Raw genomic sequence first — 23,589 nt, forward strand, 5'->3', positions numbered from 1 at the left:
CATTCTCCTGCCTAAAGGCAACAACTTGACAAGCCCTTGGGTTAAGTTGCTGACTTTATCCCCTTCCAGAACAGACAGGATGCGCCACTGCCTTGCATCCTATTCAGATACAAAGATCCCACATGTCTTTCATGTTCTTTTGTCTACAATTATTCTCTGATACTACTCTGGATATTACAGGTCTTTTTTGGTGTGTGTTTGCAAGCAACAACAACAAAAATCGGTGACCCTAGCTAGCTTAAAGAAATAAGAAAGAATTAGAACGGAAGCTGGATTACTTCACAGATTAAACTATTAAAGAATCAAAACTCAGGAAACAGGAAATCTCTGAAAACCTCCTTTGACAGCCACCCAGTTCTGACAACTCTCAACTTCTGTGTCTCTCCATTCAAGCCTCAAATTCAGTTTGGCTCCAAGTTGGTTTAGCTCTTGCCTATCAATCAGCTGTGACAGGGAGGTGGGGCAGCAGCACACAAGTTACCATGGGGACTGTTTCAGAAAATGGGGAAACTGAACGAGGCAGCCTCCAGGTCAAAGTCCACTTCAGTTACCCGTATGTGTAAACCTCTGCCTTGAAGCTGGTGAATGACAAAGCTAAGGGCAAAAAGGCACAAAAGACGCTGCACAGAAGAAATTGTTCAAATAATTTTAATCATTAGTGGGAGACAGTAAAAGCACAATTACATGAAAAGCCTCATATTTTACATAATGAAACACGTTTTCATGGTCTTTACTTGTAAGGTGTTGAAGGTGGGACCCACTCCTGAATCTTCTTTCTGGTGGTGGAATAAGGTACGTATTGTTCTGGTGTGCCACTCACGTTGAATTTATGGTTTGTCCAAATGAACTTCCGAGCCGTGGGTGGTTTTGTTGTTGGAGGATCATCCGTCATACAGTGAAGCCAACGATGCCTTAAAGAGGGGGGAAATGAAGCAGTTACAAAGAGACAGCACAGCATAGTGGCGGGGCAGGAGATTCAGAGAGCAGCTCCAAACCTATTTTCTGCTGGGGTTTAAATCTCAATTCTATCACTTACTAGCTGGATTATTCATGCCTTAGTTCTTTCCATCTCAACATCACTACTTCCTAGGAATGGTATAAGGATTAAATCAGATACTACACACAAGCACCGCGAAGAATTCTTGTGCATGGTTAGGTACTCAATAAAAATTCACAACAGCTGTTATTGGTGCTGTGTTTCACCGAGTCTAAGACATCATCCATTTTCAGATATACCATTATGTTACGTTCCTCAAAGGAATAAAAACCTGCTGCAGTTACATTACAACATACTGTTGACTATAAGAGGTATCTTAATTTTAGACATCAAAATGTACAGCAGCTTCAACGAAATACAATATTACTGTTGGACATAGAGGCTGATCTGAATTTCCAGTATGCTCAATAGCTTTAGCTCATGAAGCTCATCTGAAACCATAAGGCTCTTCTTGCAAAAGAGGGTCTCTGCTGGCATCTCAAACTCAGACTGGAGTTTAAATGCTATGCAGAGCACACAATTTGCTATACTAAAAATATGACATCACAACCCCCAATTCAAAAGCATTTTGGTTGCAAGTGCTTAACAATTAATCTCAAAGGATATTTGATATGAGAGGTCACAATCTGACCCAAAAGCTGGGTCCATGGAGGAGAAGGGGTACGGTGATGCAGTTGCTAATGACAGAGGAAAAGTAATCAAAATTTGAGGAACGAAGAGCAGAATCCAATAAGACACTAAGCTGAGAAATTCCCAGCTGCTCCACGTAGGATCCAGCTCTCTGCTATGGCCTGGGAAAGCAGTGGAAGGTGGCCCAAGTCCTTGGGCCTCTGAACCTACGTGGGAGACCCAGAAGAAGCTCCTGGCTTCTGGCTTCGAATTTGTGCACTGCACCAGCCGTGGTGGCCATTTGGGGGCTGAACCAATGGAGGGAAGACCTTTCTCTCTGTCTGTCTGTCTGTCTGTCTCTCTCTCTCTCTCACTATCTAACTCTGCCTGTCAAATAAAAACAAAACAAAACAAAGCCGGAGGCATCACAACACTAGATTTCAAGATATACTGCAGGGCAGTTATAATCAAAACAGCCTGGTACTGGTACAAAAACAGATGGGTAGATTAATGGAACAGAATAGAAACTCCAGAAATCAATCTATGCATCTGTAATCAACTTATCTTTGACAAAGGAGTTAAAATCAATCCCTGGAGCAAGGATAGTCTCTTCATCAAATGGTGCTGGGAAAACTGGATGTCTGCCTGCAGAAGTATGAAGCAAGACCCTTACCTTATACCTCACACAAAAATCCACTCAAATTGGATCAAAGACTTAAATCTACAACTCGATACCATCAAATTACTAGAGAACATTGGGGAAACCCTGCAAGACACTGGCACAGGCAAAGAGTTCTTGGAAAAGATGCCAGAGGCAAAGGCAATCAAAGCCAAAATAAACAAATGGGATTACATCATACTGAGAAGCTTCTGCACTGCAAAAGAAACACTCAGCAAAGTGAAGAAGCAACCAAAAGGATGGGAGAAAATATTTACAAACTATTCACCTGATAAGGGATTAATATCCTGAATCTATAAAGAGTTCAATAAACTTAACAAAACATAACAAAAAAATCCAGTTAAGAAATGGGCAAAGGAGTTTAACAGACATTTTTCAAAAGGGGAAATTCAAATGGCCAACAGACATGAAAAAATGCTCAGGATCACTAGCAGTCAAGGAAATGCAAATCAAAATCACAATGAGGTTTCACCTCACCACAGTAAGAATGACTCTAATACAGAAATCAACAAAAAATAAATGCTGGCGAGGATGTGGGGAAAGAGGCACCCTAATCCAATGCTGCTGGGAATGCAGGCTGGTGCAGCCATTTTAGAGGACAGCATGGAGACACCTTAGAAAGCTGAAAATAGATCTACCATAGGCGCCTGGGAATTTACCCAAGGAAAATGAAATTCACATATGAAAAGTTATCTGTACCCCTATGTTCACTGTAGCTCAATTCACAACAGCTAAGATATGTAATAAACCCAGATGTCAATAACTGATGACTAGATAAAGAAATTATGGCATATATGCACTAGGGAATACTACTCAGCATTAAAAAAAAATAAATCCTGTCCTTTGCAATAAAACAGATACAACTGGAAACAATTAAACTTAATGAAATAAGCCAGTCCAAAAAGACAAATACAGTATGCTTTCCCTGATCTGTGGTAACTAATAGAATATTTAAAATGTAAGGTATAGGAGTGAAATTGACATTTTGAGATTTCATGATTGTTTATAGCCCTTGTCTCTACTGTTGAATAAGAGTGTTTTTTCCCTCCTACTACTCTTAGTGTAGCATTAATCTCTAAGTATAAGGTAAACTGAAAATAGATCTTCTTAAAATTTAAGAGTGGAAATAGGAGAGAGAGGAGGAAGTGTGGGAGCATGGGTGGCAGGGAGTGGGAAGAATCACTACGTTCCTAAACCTGCACATATGAAATGCATAAAATTTGTATATCTTAAATAAAAAAAAAAGCTGAGAAATTTGTATGGGAAAGACAAGGCAGAAGAAGTCATTCAGATCCCCCAAAGACCTAGAGCTCAAAGACTGCGATCACCCCATGGGAAAACAAGAGGAGGAGACAGTCACAGAATCACAGCTACAAAAAAAAAAAAAAAAAAAAAAAAAAAAAAAAAAGAAAAAGAAAAAAAATTACCCAGTTAGAGAAAAGGACAAGCAGAGGTGGTTTCAGTGGCATAAGTAAAACCAAAATTAATAAGCAAATTTATGATGCTATGTAAGAATATTTGCTGCAGAAACTGGTAGACGTAGCTAGGTAATTGACTAAAACTGATAGGAACAAAGACTGGCTGCTGTTGCTCTGTATCATGATCTGCTAAACAATGACAGACAAAGATGCCTGTCCAAGCTGAGCTGGCGTCTGCCGTCTGCTGAAGGGAGGGGACTCGTCAGAGTGACCTGGACCACCACGCTGCAATTGCGAACAACAGTGCTGAAACCCCCGAGACGGCCAGCTCCCGGGAGCACTCAGGGGAGCAAACACCTGTCAAACTCAAGGCTGGCCCTTACTAGGGGCACTGCGGGAGCCAGGCACGGATGCACTATTTTTTTTTTTGGACAGGCAGAGTGGACAGTGAGAGAGAGAGACAGAGACAGAGAGAAAGGTCTTCCTTTGCCGTTGGTTCACCCTCCAATGGCCGCCGCACCGCACTGATCCGATGGCAGGAGCCAGGAGCCAGGTGCTTTTCCTGGTCTCCCATGGGGTGCAGGGCCCAAGCACTTGGGCCATCCTCCACTGCACTCCCTGGCCACAGCAGAGGGCTGGCCTGGAAGAGGGGCAACCGGGACAGAATCCGGCGCCCCGACCGGGACTAGAACCCGGTGTGCCGGCGCCGCTAGGTGGAGGATTAGCCTAGTGAGCCGTGGTGCCGGCCGGATGCACTATTTAACTTTCGCCTGGCTGAGCCAGTTTAAGCAACGAAGATAAAGTTTTACTCAGGTTCTCGCTGTCAGGAATCCTGCAGGTTAAGACGGTAACTAAGGACCATAGCCCAAAGCTTATTTATGCCTGCTTGGTTACATAAGTGAGGAACTGAAGAGCTCATGGAGAAGCAGAGAACGCTCAGAGATCGTTTTTATCACAACACAAAAATCTGAGCATGTGTACTCTGCCAAGGCTACAGATAAGAGTCGGGAATGAATAAACATACTCCAAACTCATTACTGCAGTTTTTAAAGAATTCTAAGAAGATATTCAGTCTGCTAGGCAAATAGAGCTCTTCTGTTATCTTTTATAATCATTATTAAATAAAGGACAAATAAGTCATATCCTTTGGATTTTCACACTAAGGATTCTTAAAAGCGTGCTTCAAAAAATTCATAGAAATGAAACTTAAAAACATTTTTCCATAAGACATTTTCCATGAGCTTTGTGAACAGCCTTTGTTTGCCCAAAACATATTTTTTGCTGGGTCATTCTTATTCTAACTAAATGATAACGTGTTTATAGTACTGTTTCGAAATGTCTGTTGTGCTAGCATTAGACTCCCTTCAATTTCATATCACTGTGTTATTTTTAAGAATAAAATCTAAAAAATTTTTTTTCAACTTGGTAAAGTCAGTGAGACTGTAAATAAGGAGATTTACAGTAGAAAGGGAAAAAGTTACAAATACAGTACCATGTATTTGAAAATATGTTACATTTTTGGAAAAATACAATAATCAAACACATCAAAATAAATGGTTGGGCAGGCATTTGGTATAGTGGTTAAGACACTGATTTGGGATGCCCATATCCCGTATCAGAGTACCTGGTTTCAAGTCCTACCTCTGTTCCTGATTCCAATTTTTTGGTAGTGTGCACCCTGGAAAGCAGCAAGTAATTGATCAGGTAATTGAATACCTGCTACTCACATGAGAGACCCAGCCTGGGCTCCTGCTTCAGCTTAGTCCAACCCTTGCTATTAAAGCCATTTGAAGAGTCATTCAGCAGATGGGAAATCCGTCTCTCTCTTTCAAATAAAATAAATCAAATTTTTCAAAAACTAACTGGAAACAAAGATATTAAATCATAATTAATATAATCTCATCTACCAAATCCAGCTAACTACAGGATGGGATTGATAAATTTAACAAATGTACAAGATGGCTAACTCAAATCTTGTTAGCACATGAACAATTATTTAATCAAATGTAATCTGATCCAAACTCCTAATGGGATTACCCTCGGAGTCTGACAATATAATTTAGCTTGAAGTCTATCCAAGAAACTTGGAAATCTCAGAACCATCAGGAAGGCTGGCATAACTAGATATTAACTCAACGTCTCAAACACTATATTAAGACTCATACAAAAGTATAATAATACAAATAGACCAAAATGTACATAAGGCAAGGTTGGCATTTCAATTTAATAGGGAGAGTAGAAATTTTTCAACAGATCATGCTAAAATAATTTTGTCAAAAAAATCAGAAATTCAATTTCTCAAGTCATATACCTAATAGATTCTGGATAGATTAGATGAATAGTGCTCTGGGGAGGGTCTGGTGCTGTGGCGCAGCAGGTTAATGCCCTTGCCTGAAGCGCCGGCATCCCTTATGGACGCTGGTTTGAGTCCCGGCTGTTCCTCTTCTGATCCAGCTCTCTGCTATGCCCTGGGATAGCAGAAGAAGATGGCCTAAGTCCTTGGATCCCTGCACTCACGTGGGAGACCGGAAGAAGCTCCTGGCTTTGGATAGGCACAGCTCCGGCCGTTGCGGCCAACTGGGGAGTGAACCAACAGATGGAAGACCTCTCTCTCTCTCTGCCTCTCCTCTCTCTGTAATTCTGACTTTCAAATAAATAAATAAATCTTTTAAAAAAGGTCTATCATTAGCTTTCCCTATGTCACGTTCTCTCTATAAAAATAAAAAATAAAAAAAAATTATGCTCTGGGGGCTGGAGCTGTGGCATAGCGGGTAAAGACGCCACCTGCAGTGCCGGCATCCCATATGGGTGGCTGGTTTGAGTTCCAGCTGCTCCACTTCTAATCCAGCTCTCTGCTATGGCCTGGGAAAGCAGTAGAAGATGGCCCAAGTCCTGGGGCCCCTGCACCCACATGGGAGACCTGGAAGAAGCTCCAGGCTCCTGGCTTTGGAATGGCCCATCTCCGGCCACTGTGGCCATTTGGGAAGTGAACCAGAGGATGAAAGATTAAAGACACCCCCCCCCGCCCCCACCACCTCTGCATCTCTGTAACTCTGCCTTTCAAATAAATAAATAAATATTTTTTAAAAAAATAATGCTCAGATACAACGTGAGTGAATATGTGTAAGATATACTGATATTCACTCCCAATAAGGTATGAAAGACCACATCTAAGCTAACATCAAAGGCAAAAAGCCATTAAACAAAGCTGATAGATTTTATATAAAATTCAAAATGTGTACATTCTAAAACATTGTAGACAGATTAAAGATCAAAGGGAACAGAGGAAAATTTTGTAATATACTCAAAAAGATTTATCTACTATTACAAATCAAAAGAAAATGTCAAACATCCAAGAGAAAATTGGCCAAAAGATATTGTCCTAAAATAAAAAATTTTAAATGGTAAAAAGTGTTTGAAGAAACACAAATTAAAACAAGATACTTTTTATTTGCTAAAGCAGTTGGAGAAAATTTTTTTCCTTAAAAAAAACCCAGTAATATTCAATATTGGTGAAGTTACAGAGAAATTAACACTTATCCATAATTGACTGGATTTACCCTCAGAGTGTGTATTTCCACAGCCTTTGTAGAAGGCGATTTGGCAACAGGTGTCAGAAATTCCTAAAACATGCTTAATGATTTTACTTGCAGGAATTTGCTTTAAGGAAATGAGGATATATAAAGATAAATATTTTATACAAAGATGCTGATCACAGCTTAATGTATAATAGTGAAGAAAGAACCTAAGAATAAAAGGGAAAACATAACTCATGGCATATTCATATGTCAGAGCTCTAAAATGTCATTAACAATCACACTGTAATTGTATGGCTTGAGAAAATAAAGGTTCACTATATCCTAAGTTTAAAAAGCAGATGCTTCACTTTATTTAACAATACTTATGCTGTATTTATAAGTCATGGGCACTATTCTAAATACTTTAGAACTACTAATTCACATAATGCTTGTGACAACTCTAGAGCAGATATCATATCCCAATTTAATCAGTGAGGAAATGGGGGCACCCAGAATTTAAAGAAGTTGCCCAAGGTAGTAGACCTAGGATCCAAACCCAGGCTAAGTTTTCAAAAAAAGTCATATTACATTAATAACAAAAGCAACAGGATACGTATACACATGAAAGAAGATGAGAATGATATAAATCAGACTGCTAGTAATTGTTTCTAGTACTACTAGTAGGGTGATATGTTTATTTCCATTGTTGTTTTCTGATTTTTTTCTTAAAATGAGAGGCAAAGAACTAGAGAGAGGAAAACAGAGAGTTCCCATCTGCTGGTTCACTCTTCAAATGTTCACAATGGCCAAGGCTAGAGTGGAGCCAAAGCTGGTAGACAAAAACTCAATCCAGGTCTCCCTTTGGGGTGGCAGTAACCCGGTTATTTAGGCCATTACCACTGTCTCCCAGGGACACAGGAAGTCACGGGCAGGCACTGAACCCAGGTACTTCGATGTGGGGTGTGGGCCACTTAACCACTAGGTTACCCACCTGATCATGAATCTTCACAGTGAACACAGACTACTTTGTAAGAAAAGAATGTATTACAAAGAAAAATCCTTCTTATAATTCAATCTAATCCTGGACACAGTTATAAATCCTGTCATTTACTTTGATACTATGAAAAGGCTTTGTCTACTTCTAATCTCATTTCATTCTACTTAAGCCACCATAAAAAAAAAAAAAACTTTCTCTAATTAAACATTCTCTAATTAATTAACCTTTCTCTAATCAAACGTTCAGGTAGACTTTTGTTTACCTTAACGGAAATTTTTGCTAAGTCAATTCTATGATGTGACATCACTTACCAAAGGTTACATCAAAAAGGTTCAAGGGCTGGGGCTGGCGCTGTGGCCTAGAAGGTAAAGCTGCCTCCTGCAGTGCCAGCATCCCATATGGCCGCCAGTTCAAGCCCTGGCTGCTCCACTTCCCATCCAGCTCTCTGCTGTGTCCTGATAAAGCAGCAGAACATGGCCCAAGTCCTTGGGCCCCTGCACCCGCATGAGAAGACCAGGAGGAAGCTCCTGGCTCCTGGTTTTGAATCGGTGCAGCTCCGGCCATTGTGGCCAACTGGGAAGTGAACCAGTGGGTGGAAGAACTCTCTGTCTCTGTCTTTCCTTCTCTCTCTGTGTACCTCTGACTTTCAAATAAATAAATAAATATTAAAAAAAAAAAAAAAGGTTCAAGAGGCTGGCACTGTGGCACAGCGTAGGTTAAAACCCTGGCCTGCAGCTGTGGGCATTCCATATGGGCGCTGGTTTGAGTCCTGGCTGTTACACCAGCTCCCTGCTGGTGTGCATGGGAAAGCAGCAGAAGATGGCTAAAGTGCTTGGGCTCTTGCAACCACATGGGAGACCGGGAGGAGGCTCCTGGCTGCTGGCTTCAGATAAGCTCAGCTCCAGCAGTTGTGGCCATTTGGGGAGTGAACCAGCAGATGGAAGACCTCCCTCTCTCTCTTTAACTCTGTCAAATGAATAAAATAAATAAATAAATAAATAAAAGGTTCAAAATGCCTTTTTATCTAGAAACCTCAAAATATGACTATCTCTTACACATACTACAGCTTTGATAATCTGTGGACACAATAAGTATTTAATCTGGAAACTGGAGTCAAGAGCAATTTTTGTTCGTTAATAGTAAAACAAAGTTTACTTCCACATCTCAGGTAGGGAATTTTCTAACAATTAATCTTTGTAAAATGTCAGCATCAATCCTAAATGAAGCAAGCACACAGCAGCAAGTCAAACATGTTAAACAAGCTGAATCTTAAAAATCAAAACAATCTTGTCTTCTGCTTATAATTACAGAGAAAGGTTATAAAGAAAAGTAGCATCCTATAAAATAAGAGAATCCACTAAACCATGCAATTTGTAGTTTCCTTAGAACCTTGTCTCAGTATTCTGGTTTTGTTTTTTTTTGTTTTGTTTTTTTTTTTTTTTTTTTTTTGAGCATAAAATAGAAGTAAACATTAGAAAGGACCTATTTTGAAAAGAATTTTACAACCCACTATACTGAGCAACACTCACATCAGAGGAGTATTTTACACGACATGCATTACAGGCTTCCCTAACCTAAAAAACGGAAACATTCCAAATCCAAACGTTTTTTAAGACTGACAACATGCTCAAGGCCTTCAAGATTCTCGAGTGTCTCAGATTTTCAAGCTAGGGATGTTCGACTGGTAAAATGCGTGCAGGTATCTCCAACTCTGAAAATCTCTAAAATCTGAAAATACAACCTACACCTGAAAAAGGCTAGAGTAAGCATACCCATCCAGAGAAAGGAGGTAATGTTCTCTGCCACTGACAGCTTACAATTCATTTAGGACAATAATATGTATTTTGGGGGGGGGGTATTTATTTACTTGAAAGAGTTACACAGAGAAGGAGAGCCAGAGAGAGAGAGAAAGAGAGAGACCTTCCATCTGCTGGTTCACTCCCCAATTGGCCGCAATGGCCGGAGCTGCACCAATCCAAAGCTAGGAGCTTCTTCTAGGTCTCCCACGCGGGTGCAGGGGCTCAAGAATTTAGGCCATCTTCTACTGCTTTCCCAGGCCATAACAGAGAGCTGGATTGGAAGTGGAGCAACTGGGACTCAAACCAGCACCCGTAAATGATGCTGGCACTGTAGGCGTTGGCTTTACCTGCTACACCACAGCGCTAGCCCCAACAATACATATTTTTTTAAAAATGTATTTATTTATTTGAAAGGCAGCAGCATAAGAGAGAGAGAGGGAGAGAAGGAGAGAAGGATGGAAGGAAGGAGGGAGGCAGAGAGAAAGAAAAACAATGAGAAAAAGAGAGAGAAATTTTTCCATCCACTGGTTTATTCTGTAAATGGCTGCAATGGTCAGGGCGGGGACCAGGCTGAAGCCAGGAACCTACAGCTCTATCCTGGTCTACCACATGGGTGGCAGAGGTCCCAGCATCAGCTGCCTTCCCAGGTGCATTAGCAGGGAGCCAGATGGGAAGTGGAGCAGCCAGGACTTCAGCCTGCACTCATACAGGCAGCAATTTAACCTGCTGTGCCACAATTCCCCTGGGGGAGTAAGACGTAACAGGGGCAGTAGTTCAGCAGGTGGTTAAGATGCCTGTGTCCCATATCACAGCACCTGGTTATGATAACTGGCTCCACTCCTGACTCCAGCTTCCTGCTAATGCAGACCCTGGGAGGCAGTGGTGATGGCTCAAGTAACTGGGCCTCTGTCACTCACATGGGAGAACTGGACTGGGTTCCCTGTTCTTAGCCTCAGCTCTAGCTACAGCTGTTGCAGGCATTTAGGTAGTGAACCAACATACAGGAGTACTCTATCTCTTTCTGCCTCTCTCTGTTTTCAAAGAAAATTATAAAAAAAAAAAAAAAGACTCAGTGGGACAAGGTACTAAGAAGGAATGGAACTCAGTGGTAAATCAAGCTTTAAATTTTTAAAAACTTGTAAAGGAGTAACAGAACATGTCATTTTTGGATCAGCCAAAGTGAAGAAAACTGGCTGCTGTATCCAAAAAATAATGGTTGTTTCAGATAAAATAGAATTTCTGCATTTATTATTCAACAAATACTTACTGAGCAATTACTTTGTGCTAGACAGTGCTCAAGCATGGTAGTTGGGGAACCAGTAATAACTTCATATAAAACACCAGACAGAGGTAGTAGAATACACCAAGGGAAAAAAATGCAGTAGGGGAAGAGGACAGTGTGAGGGAACAAGACTCCTTTAAGGCGGGAGGCTGAGGAGTCACTAGAGCAGGCACTTAAATAATGAAGGTATGAGAGCCACACAAAATCTGTGCGAACAGCCAGGCAGTGTGTCCACCACTCAAGGAAAAGTGAGAAGGCCAACATGGCTAAGTCTGGGGCAGCGAGGCAGTGAATAGGACGCTGCACTGAGAGCTGGGTAAGACAGATCGCATAAGGCTTGCAGACCACGGACAGTTGGGGTTTATCATCACTATGATGGGAAGACACCGGACAGTTCTGAGCAGAGATCTGAAGTGATCTAATTTACACTTTAAAAAGAATTACTCTGATTATTAGTATGTAGAGAGCATTAATTGTATTGCAATAATGTAATCTAACCAGCTGGGAGGTGTGGGGAGCAACCCGGACTAGACTAAGTTACTGGAATTAAGACTTATTCTATGCATCTGCTCTCCCACAATATGGCGCTGGGAGAGAAGAAAACAGCTTCTACACAGCTGCCTCCAGTTCAACCAATAAACAGCAGGACCTGCTCCTGATTGGAGGAGAGCAGCGTACTCGGCGTGTGGGCAGCCGAGTTGGGATTGGCGGAGGAGGACTATAAAGGAGGAGAGAGACAACATGCACCAGGAACATCTAAGGGGAACACCTGTGCAGCCCCCGAGAGAGCCGGCCGGCGGTGTGCCGCTCCCCTGCAGAAGTGGGGAATGTGGCAGGGGGAACCGCCCTTCCACGGAGGTGGAAGGGACAGTAGCCAACCCGGGAAGAACCAGCAGCAAACCCGGGGAGGGCCGAGCAGACAAAAGAACAGCGCAGGGTCCTGTGTTGTTCCTCCGCGAAGAGGGGGAGCGACATAATGGTGCCGTGACTCGGATATGAAGCCTAGGCAGGGTTTAGTGTTGCTCCTCCACGAAGAGGGGGAGCGACATAATGGTGCCGTGACTCGGATAGGAAACCTAGGACGGATAGGAAACCTAGGAGGGAAGAAACGGGAAGAAGCAGGAAAATATCGGAGAGAGAGACTAGCAAACAGCCTAGGGAAAAGCCGGACGAAAAAGGTGCCGGAAGAAGCTATTGAAAGCCTAGGCATAGACTCGGATACGGACTACGGGGGGAAGCTGGGAGAAATCTCTAAGGTCGAAAGCGAAAGTGAAAGCTAGAACAAACAGACTTGGATACGGACTGTGGGGAGAAGCCAGGAGAAATGAGGGAGGAGTATTGTTGGAGGAAAGCTTGGGGAAATATATCGGGTAGAGAAAAATGTTAGGGAAATTGAAGCCGCGGGGGGCAGGCCGAGGCGGAAACGAAAGCCACTTTGGGATTCTCAAGTTAGCCCGGAAATGGGGGCCGAAGAGTTGAAACCAGAAGCGGAAACGTAAGCCAGATTGGGATCCGTCTGATTAGCCCGGGGAGCAGAGGACGGGAAGCCAAATCGTGGGGCAGAAACGTGAGCTAGGTTGAATTCGCCAGGCTAGCCTGGGGAACTTAGATTGAATGCTAGTGGCGGAGACGTAAGCTACGCTGTGTGACTCACAGAGGCTGCCGTGCGCAGAGAGAGCGTGCGGGGCACAAGTAGATAGGGAACGCTGGGCTAGTGCGAGACCCCGGAGTGTGCGCGCAAAGCCGAGCCGCGCAGATGAGAGAGGCGTGGGCTGAAGCGGCTCAGAGCCGGGAAGCCGCCGTGGGGCGGGAACCGAGAAGCAGCTTCGGGGCGGGCGCCGGGAAGCCGCGGGGATAAGAGAAACAGAAGTTTAGAAGTAAAATGAGAGAAATAGGAATGCTGGAAGATAGAAGTAAAATGAGAGAAATAGGAATGCTGGAAGATAGAAGCAAAATGGGAGAAATAGGAATGCCCGGAGATAGAGAAATAGAGAAATAGAAAGGCCTCCCCTCAACATGGCAATGAGAAGGCTTGGATTCGGTCTGCCTGATTAGTGAGGCGATGAACACCTGCGGGCGGCTAGCAGCTTATGCGCCGCAGGTCACCGAAGACAGGCACGAATTAACATCAATAAGGCCTCCCCACAATACTGCAATGAGAAGGCTTGGATTCGGTCTGCCTGATTAGTGAGGCGATGAGCACCTGCGGGCGGCTAGCAGCTTATGTGCCGCAGGTCACCGAAGACAGGCACGTTATCAACACCAATAAGTCACCCCACAACATGGCAATGAGAAGGCTTGGATTCGGTCTGCCTGATTAATAAGGCGGTAAGCACCAGCAGGCAGCTCGACCAGAGTATGAGCTGCAGGTCACCGAAGATAGGCACGAATCAACACCAATAGGCCTCCCCACAATATGGCAATGAGAAGGCTTGGATTCGGTCTGGCTGATTAGTAAGGCGGTAAGCACCAGCAGGCGGCTCGACCAGAGTATGAGCCGCAGGTCACCGAAGACAGGCACGCATCAGCGCCTAAAAACCTCCTCACAACATGGCGAAGAGAGGACCCGGATTCGGTTTGCCTGATTGATAGGACTTGTAAGAACCTGTGGCAACTCTAGCAAGTAGAGCAGAGTGTGTGCCGCGGGACACCGAAGACAGGCGCGTATCAACGCCAAAAAATAAAAAGAAAGGGGGATCTGTGGGGAGCAACCCGGACTAGACTAAGTTACTGGAATTAAGACTTATTCTATGCATCTGCTCTCCCACAATATGGCGCTGGGAGAGAAGAAAACAGCTTCTACACAGCTGCCTCCAGTTCAACCAATAAACAGCAGGACCTGCTCCTGATTGGAGGAGAGCAGCGTACTCGGCGTGTGGGCAGCCGAGTTGGGATTGGCGGAGGAGGACTATAAAGGAAGAGAGAGACAACATGCACCAGGAACATCTAAGGGGAACATCTATCTGAAGGAACACCTGTGCAGCCCCCGAGAGAGCCGGCCGGCGGTGTGCCGCTCCCCTGCAGAAGTGGGGAATGTGGCAGGGGGAACCGCCCTTCCACGGAGGTGGAAGGGACAGTAGCCAACCCGGGAAGAACCAGCAGCAAACCCGGGGAGGGCCGAGCAGACAAAAGAACAGCGCAGGGTCCTGTGTTGTTCCTCCGCGAAGAGGGGGAGCGACATAATGGTGCCGTGACTCGGATATGAAGCCTAGGCAGGGTTTAGTGTTGCTCCTCCACGAAGAGGGGGAGCGACAGGGAGGTGGCTGTAGAAGTCCAGGCCACTGCGGCTTGGGCTAGGTGACAGTCACAGAGCTAGAGATCAGATGTTGGGTAATTCAGCAAGTACGGCAGAGAGGACTTCCTGAGACCGGATGTCGGAAAAAAGAGTAGAGGATGTTTCTGGTTGAAAGAACGAGAGTCATCTAAGAGCTTAAGAACATTGTTTGGGGCTGACACTCTGGCTCACTAGGCTAATCCTCCGCCTGCGGCGCCGGCACACCAGGTTCTAGTCCCAGTCGGGGCGCCGGATTCTGTCCTGGTTGCTCCTCTTCCAGGCCAGCTCTCTGCTGTGGCCTGGGAGGGCAGCGGAGGATGGCCCAAGTCCTTGGGCTCTGCACCCGCATGGGAGACCAGGAGGAAGCACCTGGCTCCTGGCTTCGGTTCAGCGCAGTGCGCCGGCCGCAGCAGCCATTGGAGGGTGAACCAACGGCAAAAGGAAGACTTTTCTCTCTCTAACTCTGTAAAAAAAAAAAAAAAAAAAAAAAAAAGAAAGAAAAAGAAAAAAGAACATTTTGTTTGACAGGTTTAGTGTCTACCTGTTCACTGGGAATTGAAATAACTGAAAAGAACATCAAGTTTATTAAATTTATAAATGTGACTTAAAACGCTTAAAGGAATGCAATTAATTGGATTTGCAAATGGATCTACTATTTAGGAGAATTTAATCTTTCCCATTAGAGTTTATCAGACATTCATCAAAGAATATGAGGAAATGATTGTTTTTTATTTTTATGCAAAAATATTCAATTTGATAATCTTGTTATCCTATTTATGAATTGAACCTCAAGGCTCAAGAATGAGGTTTTAATATTCACAGCTGTAATAAATAGGATATTAATTTTAAGCCCAAATTGCCATTAATCTTTTCTACATTAAAAACTCCTCAGGGTGTGGGTGTTGTGGCACAGAAGGTTAAGCTGCTGCTTACTACGCCCGCTGTTCCGGTTCCAGCACCTTCACTTCCAATCCAGCTTTCTCTAATACACCTGGAGGCAGATGATGGTCCAAGTACTTGGGTTCCTGTCACCCATGTCAGAGACCTGGATGGAGTTCCGAGCTCTGGGCTTTGGCCTGGTCCCACACCCAGGTGTTGCAGCCATTTGGGGAGTAGAACAGCAGATGGCAGATGCCTTCCTCTCTTTCCTTCATTCTGCCTTTCAAATCAATTAATCTTACACACACACACACACACACACAAAGAATAGGATATTAAGTGAGCTGGGGGGAAACGTCTGTGATACATTAAGTGACGGGGAGGGGAAGTAAGCCACCAACATACTGTGCAGTTGTGTCAGCAATGCGTATGTAAACTGTGAATTGTCATCACAGCTTTCTTCTAAGGAGGGTGTGACTAATAAACTGCAATCTGCTCTCTACAACGTGATCCTTAAAAGCATTTCTTCTTGGGGTGGGCGTTGTGGCACAGCGCTTTAAGCCACAGCCTGCAAAGCCCACATCCCACACGGCTGTGTACCAGAGTCCTACTTGCTCCACTTCCAATGCATTTCCTGCTAATGCTTCCTGGGAGGCAGCAGATTTGGGACCCCTCTCCAACCTTGTGGGAGACCAGGAGTTCCTATGTCCTGGCTTCAGTGTGCCCCAGCCCTGGCTGCTATGGACATTTGCAGAGTGAACTAGCAGACAGAGGATGTCTCTCCTTCTCTGTTTTACTCTACCTTCCAAATAAACAAATCTTTAAAAAAAAAAATCCTCCTCTACTAAAAAGCAGACCCTCAAATATTTGCTGCATCACTGAATGGAATGTTAACAGTGCTCATTTCCAGGGCACGGAATTAGTTTACTTCTGTTCCTACTTCATATTTTTCTTGATTTTCCAATTTTTAAAATAATAACACCTATACAATCTCATAATCAGAAAATGACATTACTATGTTGATTATAAGGATTTTTTTAATATTACATAGAACTGCTTATTATACTGAGGCCAAACAAGAAAATGAAACTGCGTATGCTAAGAACACAATAACTACAAGAAAACACTTAAAAACAACTAAAGGAAATGTACGACTTCAAAAAGTAATACAAACTTTCCATGAACTTTTTAAAAAAGTTCTATTTATTTTATCTGAAATGCAGACTTAGAGAGAGGAGAGAGAGAGAGAGAGAGAGAGATATCTTCCATCCTGGTTCATTCCCCAAATGGCCACCAATGGCCAAAACTGGGCCAGACTTAAGCCAGGAGCCTGGAGCTTCCTCAGGGTCTGCTACGTGGGTGGCAGGGGCCCAAGCACCTCTGCGGCTTTCCAAGGCATATTAGCAGGCAGCTGGATCAGAAGCAGAGCAGCCAGAATTCGCACATAAGGGATGCTGGCACTGCAGGCAATGGCCCCTCCATGAACTTTTTGAAACACCTTAGATGGCAAATGTTGACAGTGGTTGTCTCTCGGGGGACTGCTCTCCCTTGGCAGACTCTCAACTTCCGTGATACTCTGCATCTTTTAAAGAAGAGATTCAACACTGCAGATGAAACAAACTCCACACTGCCAAATCACATGGACATGTCTCTGCCATTATTTCACTCAACTGCTTAGCACCCAATACCCCCAGCTGTCCTTTTTGAAACACTGATCTCTCTCCCCTCTTCTGGCTGCTGGGACTGCTGACCTAAGCTTCAGATTCACACATCCCTCTGTACTTGACATATTTATTTACCTGGAGTTCCAACATGGATCAGAAACTTATGGCCGGCGCCGCGGCTCACTAGGCTAATCCTCCGCCTAGTGGCGCCGGCACACCAGGTTCTAGTCCCGGTCGGGGCGCCGGATTCTGTCCCAGTTGCCCCTCTTCCAGGCCAGCTCTCTGCTATGGCCAGGGAGTGCAGTGGAGGATGGCCCAGGCGCTTGGGCCCTGCACCCCATGGGAGACCAGGAAAAGCACCTGGCTCCTGACTCCTGCCATCGGATCAGCGCGGTGCGCCAGCCGCAGCGCACCGGCCGCGGCGGCCATTGGAGGGTGAACCAACGGCAAAGGAAGACCTTTCTCTCTGTCTCTCTCTCTCACTGTCCACTCTGCCTGTCAAAAAAAAAAAAAAAAAAAGAAAGAAACTTACTACACTCCCAAAGAGGCTTCTCATTCCCACCCTGACTCCCCCATGCAACTTACCCTTCTCCTGCTCTTCCTATCTCAATGAATGGTCAAACCACCATGGCACCAACCACTCACGCACCAATCCTATCAATCACCTTAAATCCTTTGTATCCCCTCCACGAAATCCACACACCACACTTGCCACTCTACTTCTCCACAAAGCATTCTAGAATGCCAGTTGACACCAGCTAACCACAACGATATTAAGCATTCTAAATACATTAACCTTACAAGAGCAAAACCACTTATTTTGCCCCAGCCCTGGAAAAATCTTCTGGGAAACAATTATTTTGCTAAAAATAGAAACCCCTGATAAGTTGGAGAGTGGATTAAGATGGCGGAGTAGGGAGGGAGCTTGCTGCTCAGGTCTAGGAAGAAGATAGTCTAAAAACAGTAGAAAGAGTGCAGTCTCAGGGAAGAGTTAGGGAGAAAACAGCAGAGGAAACTCTACTGAAACTGGAGAAACACAGCAGACCTACCCGCACAACTGAAGACCCCCCCAGCCGAGAGCCTTCGCAGCAGCTTTGGAGAGTGATGTGGGACCAGACTGTAGCAGCCCAAGCCACTGGTGAAAAAGCTGCAGGAAGAGCCTAGAGGGAATCTGGCTTGGAGTCCCATGGGGGATAGTGTACCCACCAAATTAGAGGAGAAAAAACAGGCGAGGGGCATTTTCTTTCTCCCCAGTCATCCTATAAAGGCACCCTGTCACAAGCTGACAGACAGCAGGTGCCATTTTGGACACATGTTAACAGCTGTGTCAGTTGGTGTCCGGGCCCAGTAACCAGCCAAGCAGAGACTCCTGAGTCTAGTGGGAGAAAAGACAGGGGGCTGGGTGCTCGGGACAGTGAAAACACCATGGCTGGGGCTGGTGCTGTGGCGCAGCAGGTTAGTGCCCTGGCCTGAAGCGCCGGCATCCCATATTCCCAAATTTCTGGAAACAAATGAGATGACAACACATCAAAACTTTTGGGATACAGCAAAAGCAGTATTAAAAGGAAACTTTATAGCAATAAGTGCTTACATCAAGAAACTGAAAAGGCACCAATAAATGAGCTATCAATGCATCTCAAGGATCTAGAAAAACAACAGCAAGCCAAACCCAAAACTAGCAGGAGAAAAGAAATAATTACTATTAGAGAAGAAATCAACAAAACTGAATAAAAAATATAATACAAAAGATCAGCAAAACAAAGAGCTGGTTTTTTGAAATAAACAAAATTGACATACCATTGGCCCAACTAACCAAAAAAAGGAGAGAGAAGATGCAAATCAATGAAATTAAAGATGAAAAAAGGAAATGTAACAACAAACACCACAGATGTAAAAAGAATTATCAGAAATTACTACAAAGAGCAGTATACTAATAAACTGGGAAACCTTGCAGAAATGGATAGATTCCTGGACACATACAACCTACCTAAATTGAGCCATGAAGACATGGAAAACCTAAACTGACCCATTACCAAGATGGAAATTCAATCAGTAATAAAGACCCTCCCAACAAAGAAAAACCCAGGACCACATGGCTTCACTGCTGAATTCTACCAGACACTTAAATAACTAACTACACTTCTTCTCAAGTTATTAAAAACAATCGAAAGGGAAGGACTCCTCCCAGATTCTTTCTACAAAGCCAGCATCACCTTAATTCCTAAACCAGAAAAAGAATCAACAGAGAGAGAATTACAGACCAATTTCCCTGATGAACATGGATTCAAAAATCCTCAACAAAATTCTAGCCAATCAAATCCAGCAACACATGAGAAAGATCATTCATTGGGACCAAGTGGAATTTACCGCTAGTACGCATAGTTCCACATTCACCAATCAATCAATGTCACATTAACAAACTGCTGAACAAAAGCCATATGATTATCTGAATAGATGCAGAGAAAGCCATCTGAAAAAATAAAACACCCTTTCATGATGAAAAATCTAAGTAAACTGGGTATAGAAGGAACATTATTCAACACAATCAAAGCAATTTATGACAAACCCACTGCCAGCATCCTGTTGAATAGGGAAAGTTGGAAGAATTCCCACTTAGATCCAGAACCAGACAAAGATGCCCACCCTCACCCACTGCTGTTCAATATAGTCCTGGAAGTTTTAGCCAGAGTCATTAGACAAGAAAAAGAAATCAAAGCGATTCAAATTGGGAAGGAGGAAGTCAAACTATCCCTTTTTGCAGATGACATGATTCTATGTACAAGGGATCCAAAAGACTCCACCAAGAGACTACTGGAACTCACAGAAGAGTTTGGTAAAGAGCAGAATATAAAATCAACACACAAAAATCAATAGCCTTTGTATACACAGAAAATGCTGCAGCTGAAAAAGAATTTCTAAGATCAATACTATTCACAATAGCTATTAAAAAAATCAAATACTGGGGCAGATGCTGTGGCACAGTGGGTTAAAATCCTGGCCTGAAGCACTGGCATCCCATATGAGCATGGGTTCTTATCCTGGCTGTTCCTCTTCTGATCCAGCTGTCTGCTATGGCCCGGGAAAGCAGTAGAAGATGGCCCAAGTCCTTGGGCCCCTGCACCGGCGTGGGAGACCTGGAAGCAGCTCCTGGCTCCTGGCTTTGGATTGGTGCAGATCTGCCCATTGCGGCCATCTGGGGAGTGAACCAGCAGATGGAAGATCTGTCTCTACCTCTCTAACTGTCTTTCAAATAAATAAAATAAATCTTAAAAAAAAAAACCTTGGAATAAATTTAACCTAGGATGTCAAAGATCACCTACAATGAGAATTACAAAACATTAAAGAAAGAAATAGAAGAGGATACAAAAAAATTGGAAAAAATCTTCCATGTTCATGGATTGGAAGAATCAATATCATCAAAATGTCCATTCTTCCAAAAGCAATCTAAAGATTCAATGAGATACCAATGAATATAACAAAGACATTCTTCTCAGATCTACAAAAAATGATGCTGAAATTCATATGGAAACACAGGAGACCTCGAATACCTACAGCAATCTTATGCAACAAAAGCAAAGCCGGAGGCATCACAATACCAGATTTCAAGACATACTACAGGACAGTTATAATCAAAACAGCCTGGTACTGGTACAAAAAACAGACGGATAGTCCAATGGAACAGCATAGAAATGCCAGAAATCAATCCAAGCATCTACAGCTTATGTTTGACCAAGGAGCTAAAACCAATCCCTGGAGCAAGGCAGTCTCTTCATCAAATGGTGCTGGGACAACTAGATTTCCACATGCATGAGTATAAAGCAAGACCCTACCTGATACCTTACATGAAAATCCATTCAAAATGGATTAAATACCTAAATCTATGACCTTATATCATCAAATTACTAGAAAACATTGGGGAAACCCTGCAAGACATTGGCATAGGCAAAGTGTTCTTGGAAAAGACCCCAGAGGCATAGGCAAAGCCAAAATCAACAAATGGGATTACATCAAACTGAGAAGCTTCTGTACTCCAAATGAAACACTCAGGAAAGTGAAGAGGCAACTGAAGAATGGAAGAAATTATTTGCAAACCATGAAACTGATAAAGGATTAATAACCAGAATACTTAAAGAGATCAAGAAATTCCACAACAAAATAAACAACTTAGGAAATGGGCCAAGGACTTAACAGGCATTTTTCAGAAGAGAAAATCCAAATGGCCAACAGACATATGAAAAAATGCTCAGGATCACTAGCCATCAAGAAATGCAAATCAAAGCCACAATTAGGTTTCATCTCATCCCAGTTACAATGGCTTTCATACAGAAATCAATAGCCAACGTACATTATTGTCTTGAAATTTATAAAAGGCATTGGACCTTCAGGTGGCCATGGGCATGAAACCTCTGATGGAAACAGTTTCTGCAAACTGGCACTGCACCCCCCTGGAGAAGCCACCTCCTGCTGCAACCCTGCCTTGACCTGTTCGCAAAGATGCCCCTTTACAGCAGGAAGCAGCCAGAGCGATCATCACCCACTTCCCACTAACAGATGTTAGGGTTTCCATCTGGGAGAAGGGAATGTGAGGAGTCACATGGGTTAATAGTAAGGGGATCCCAATGGAATTTGGGGTGTAAAATATTTGCTTCCTTCCCCAAAAAACGTTATCTTTAGCAAGAACATACAAATTCCTTTGGAATCTCCAAATTTACCACAAGAATAGCAAGGGAGCTCTTCCAAAGCTCACAGCTTATTATAAAAACAAGTTAGCGGCCGGTGCCGCGGCTCAATAGGCTAATCCTCCGCCTTGCGGTGCCGGCATACCAGGTTCTAGTCCGGGTTCTAGTCCCGGTTGGGGCGCCGGATTCTGTCCCGGTTGCCCCTCTTCCAGGCCAGCCCTCTGCTATGGCCCAGGAGTGCAGTGCAGAATGGCCCAAGTGCTTGGGCCCTACACCCGTATGGGAGACCAGGAGAAGCACCTGGCTCCTGGCTTCGGTTCAGCGCAGTGCGCTGGCCACAGCGCGCTGGCCGCGGCGGCCATTGGAGGGTGAACCAACAGCAAAAAGGAAGACCTTTCTCTCTGTCTCTCTCACTGTCTACTCTGCCTGTCAAAAATAAAATAAAACAAACAAACAAACAAAAAAACAAAAAACAAGTTATCTATCCCACCCTTAGCAGGCCAGACAGGATGGAGAACTGTAAATGAGGTCTTATGATGGTTTTTGTCTACACCTGGTAACCAAATACTAATCTGATTGTTAAAGTTTTTTTTCCTTTGAAATTGTACTTAAAGCCAACTGATACCAGTCCCCTTTGGGTCTTCTTCTCTTGGAACCTCTCTCTTCGCCGCTCTGACAGGAGGTTTCCAACCTAAATAAATCCCACTTTACTTAAAAAAAAAAAAAAAAGAAAGAAACAAACAAACAAACAAACAACAAATGCTGGCGTGGATGTGGGGAAAAAGGTACCCTATCCACTGTAGCTGGGAATGTAAACTGGTAAAACCACTATGGAAATCAGTTGGAGATACTTCAGAATCTGAATATAGACCTACCATATGACCCAGCCATCCTACTCCTTGGAATTTACCCAAGGGAAATGAAATCAGTAAATAAAAGAGTTATCTGCACCCCCATGTTACTGCAGCTCAATCACAACAGCTAAGACATGGAATCAACCTAAATGCCAGTCAACTGAAGATTGGATGAAGAAATTATGGGATATGTACTCTATGGAATACCACACAACAGTAAAAAAAAAAAAAAAAAGAAATCTGGTCATTTGCAACAAAATGGATGAATCTGGAAAACATCATACTTAGTGAAATAAGCCAGCCCCAAAGGGACAAAACCACATGTTCTCCTAATAGAGCACCTGAAAGGAAACCTGTAGAAGTGAAATTGACAGTTTAAGAAGGGATGACTTGAGCTGCCCTTGTCTTGACTATCAAGAAACATTTTTTTTTTCTTAATGGAGAATGGGACTGGAAATGGGAGAGGGAGGAGAATATGGGGTGGGACTGGGTGTGGGAGGGCAGGTAAGATGGGAAGAATCACTATATTCCTAAAGTTGTACTTATGAAATGTGTACTAATTAAATGATTTCTTTAGGAAAAAAATAATAAAAATAAAAACAAAAAAAATAGAAACCCTTTAACATACACTAATATTTTGGAAACAATGTACTAATATATCACTTGAGAAAGTAAACATTGATTTTAACAAGAAAAGTGAACGCACAAGAGACTAGTGTGCTACAGTGGAGAAGGAAAAGATGTGTTACTGACAAATGAACAGAAGGTGCCACCCAGTGGGAGAACAGGGTATATGCAGGAGAGAAAAATCCAAGGAAGCTGCATTTAAAAAACTTGGTTCAAAGGAATTCAGGGGACCAACACTTCAAATCACAAAGGGTAAATCTTTATTTCTTCTGATAGAAGTGGAAATAATAATTTTATATTGTCATGCATGAAA

At 43.4% G+C, this 23,589-nt stretch overlaps 1 protein-coding gene across 1 annotated transcript in view; it reads right to left on the bottom strand.

Annotated features, from left to right (window-relative positions):
- Positions 1-632: 632 nt before the first annotated feature.
- The window catches only part of NDUFA12 (NADH:ubiquinone oxidoreductase subunit A12), a 40,536-nt gene continuing 17,579 nt past the window's right edge, over positions 633-23,589 (bottom strand). The window contains exon 5 of the mRNA XM_002711205.5: positions 633-911. Coding sequence (XP_002711251.2) covers positions 731-911 — 181 coding nt within the window. The 3' untranslated portion in view covers positions 633-730. The remainder of the gene's footprint in view (positions 912-23,589) is intronic.

Source organism: Oryctolagus cuniculus, chromosome 11 (assembly GCF_964237555.1).
Source record: "Oryctolagus cuniculus chromosome 11, mOryCun1.1, whole genome shotgun sequence".
In the NCBI taxonomy this organism is placed as follows: domain Eukaryota; kingdom Metazoa; phylum Chordata; class Mammalia; order Lagomorpha; family Leporidae; genus Oryctolagus; species Oryctolagus cuniculus.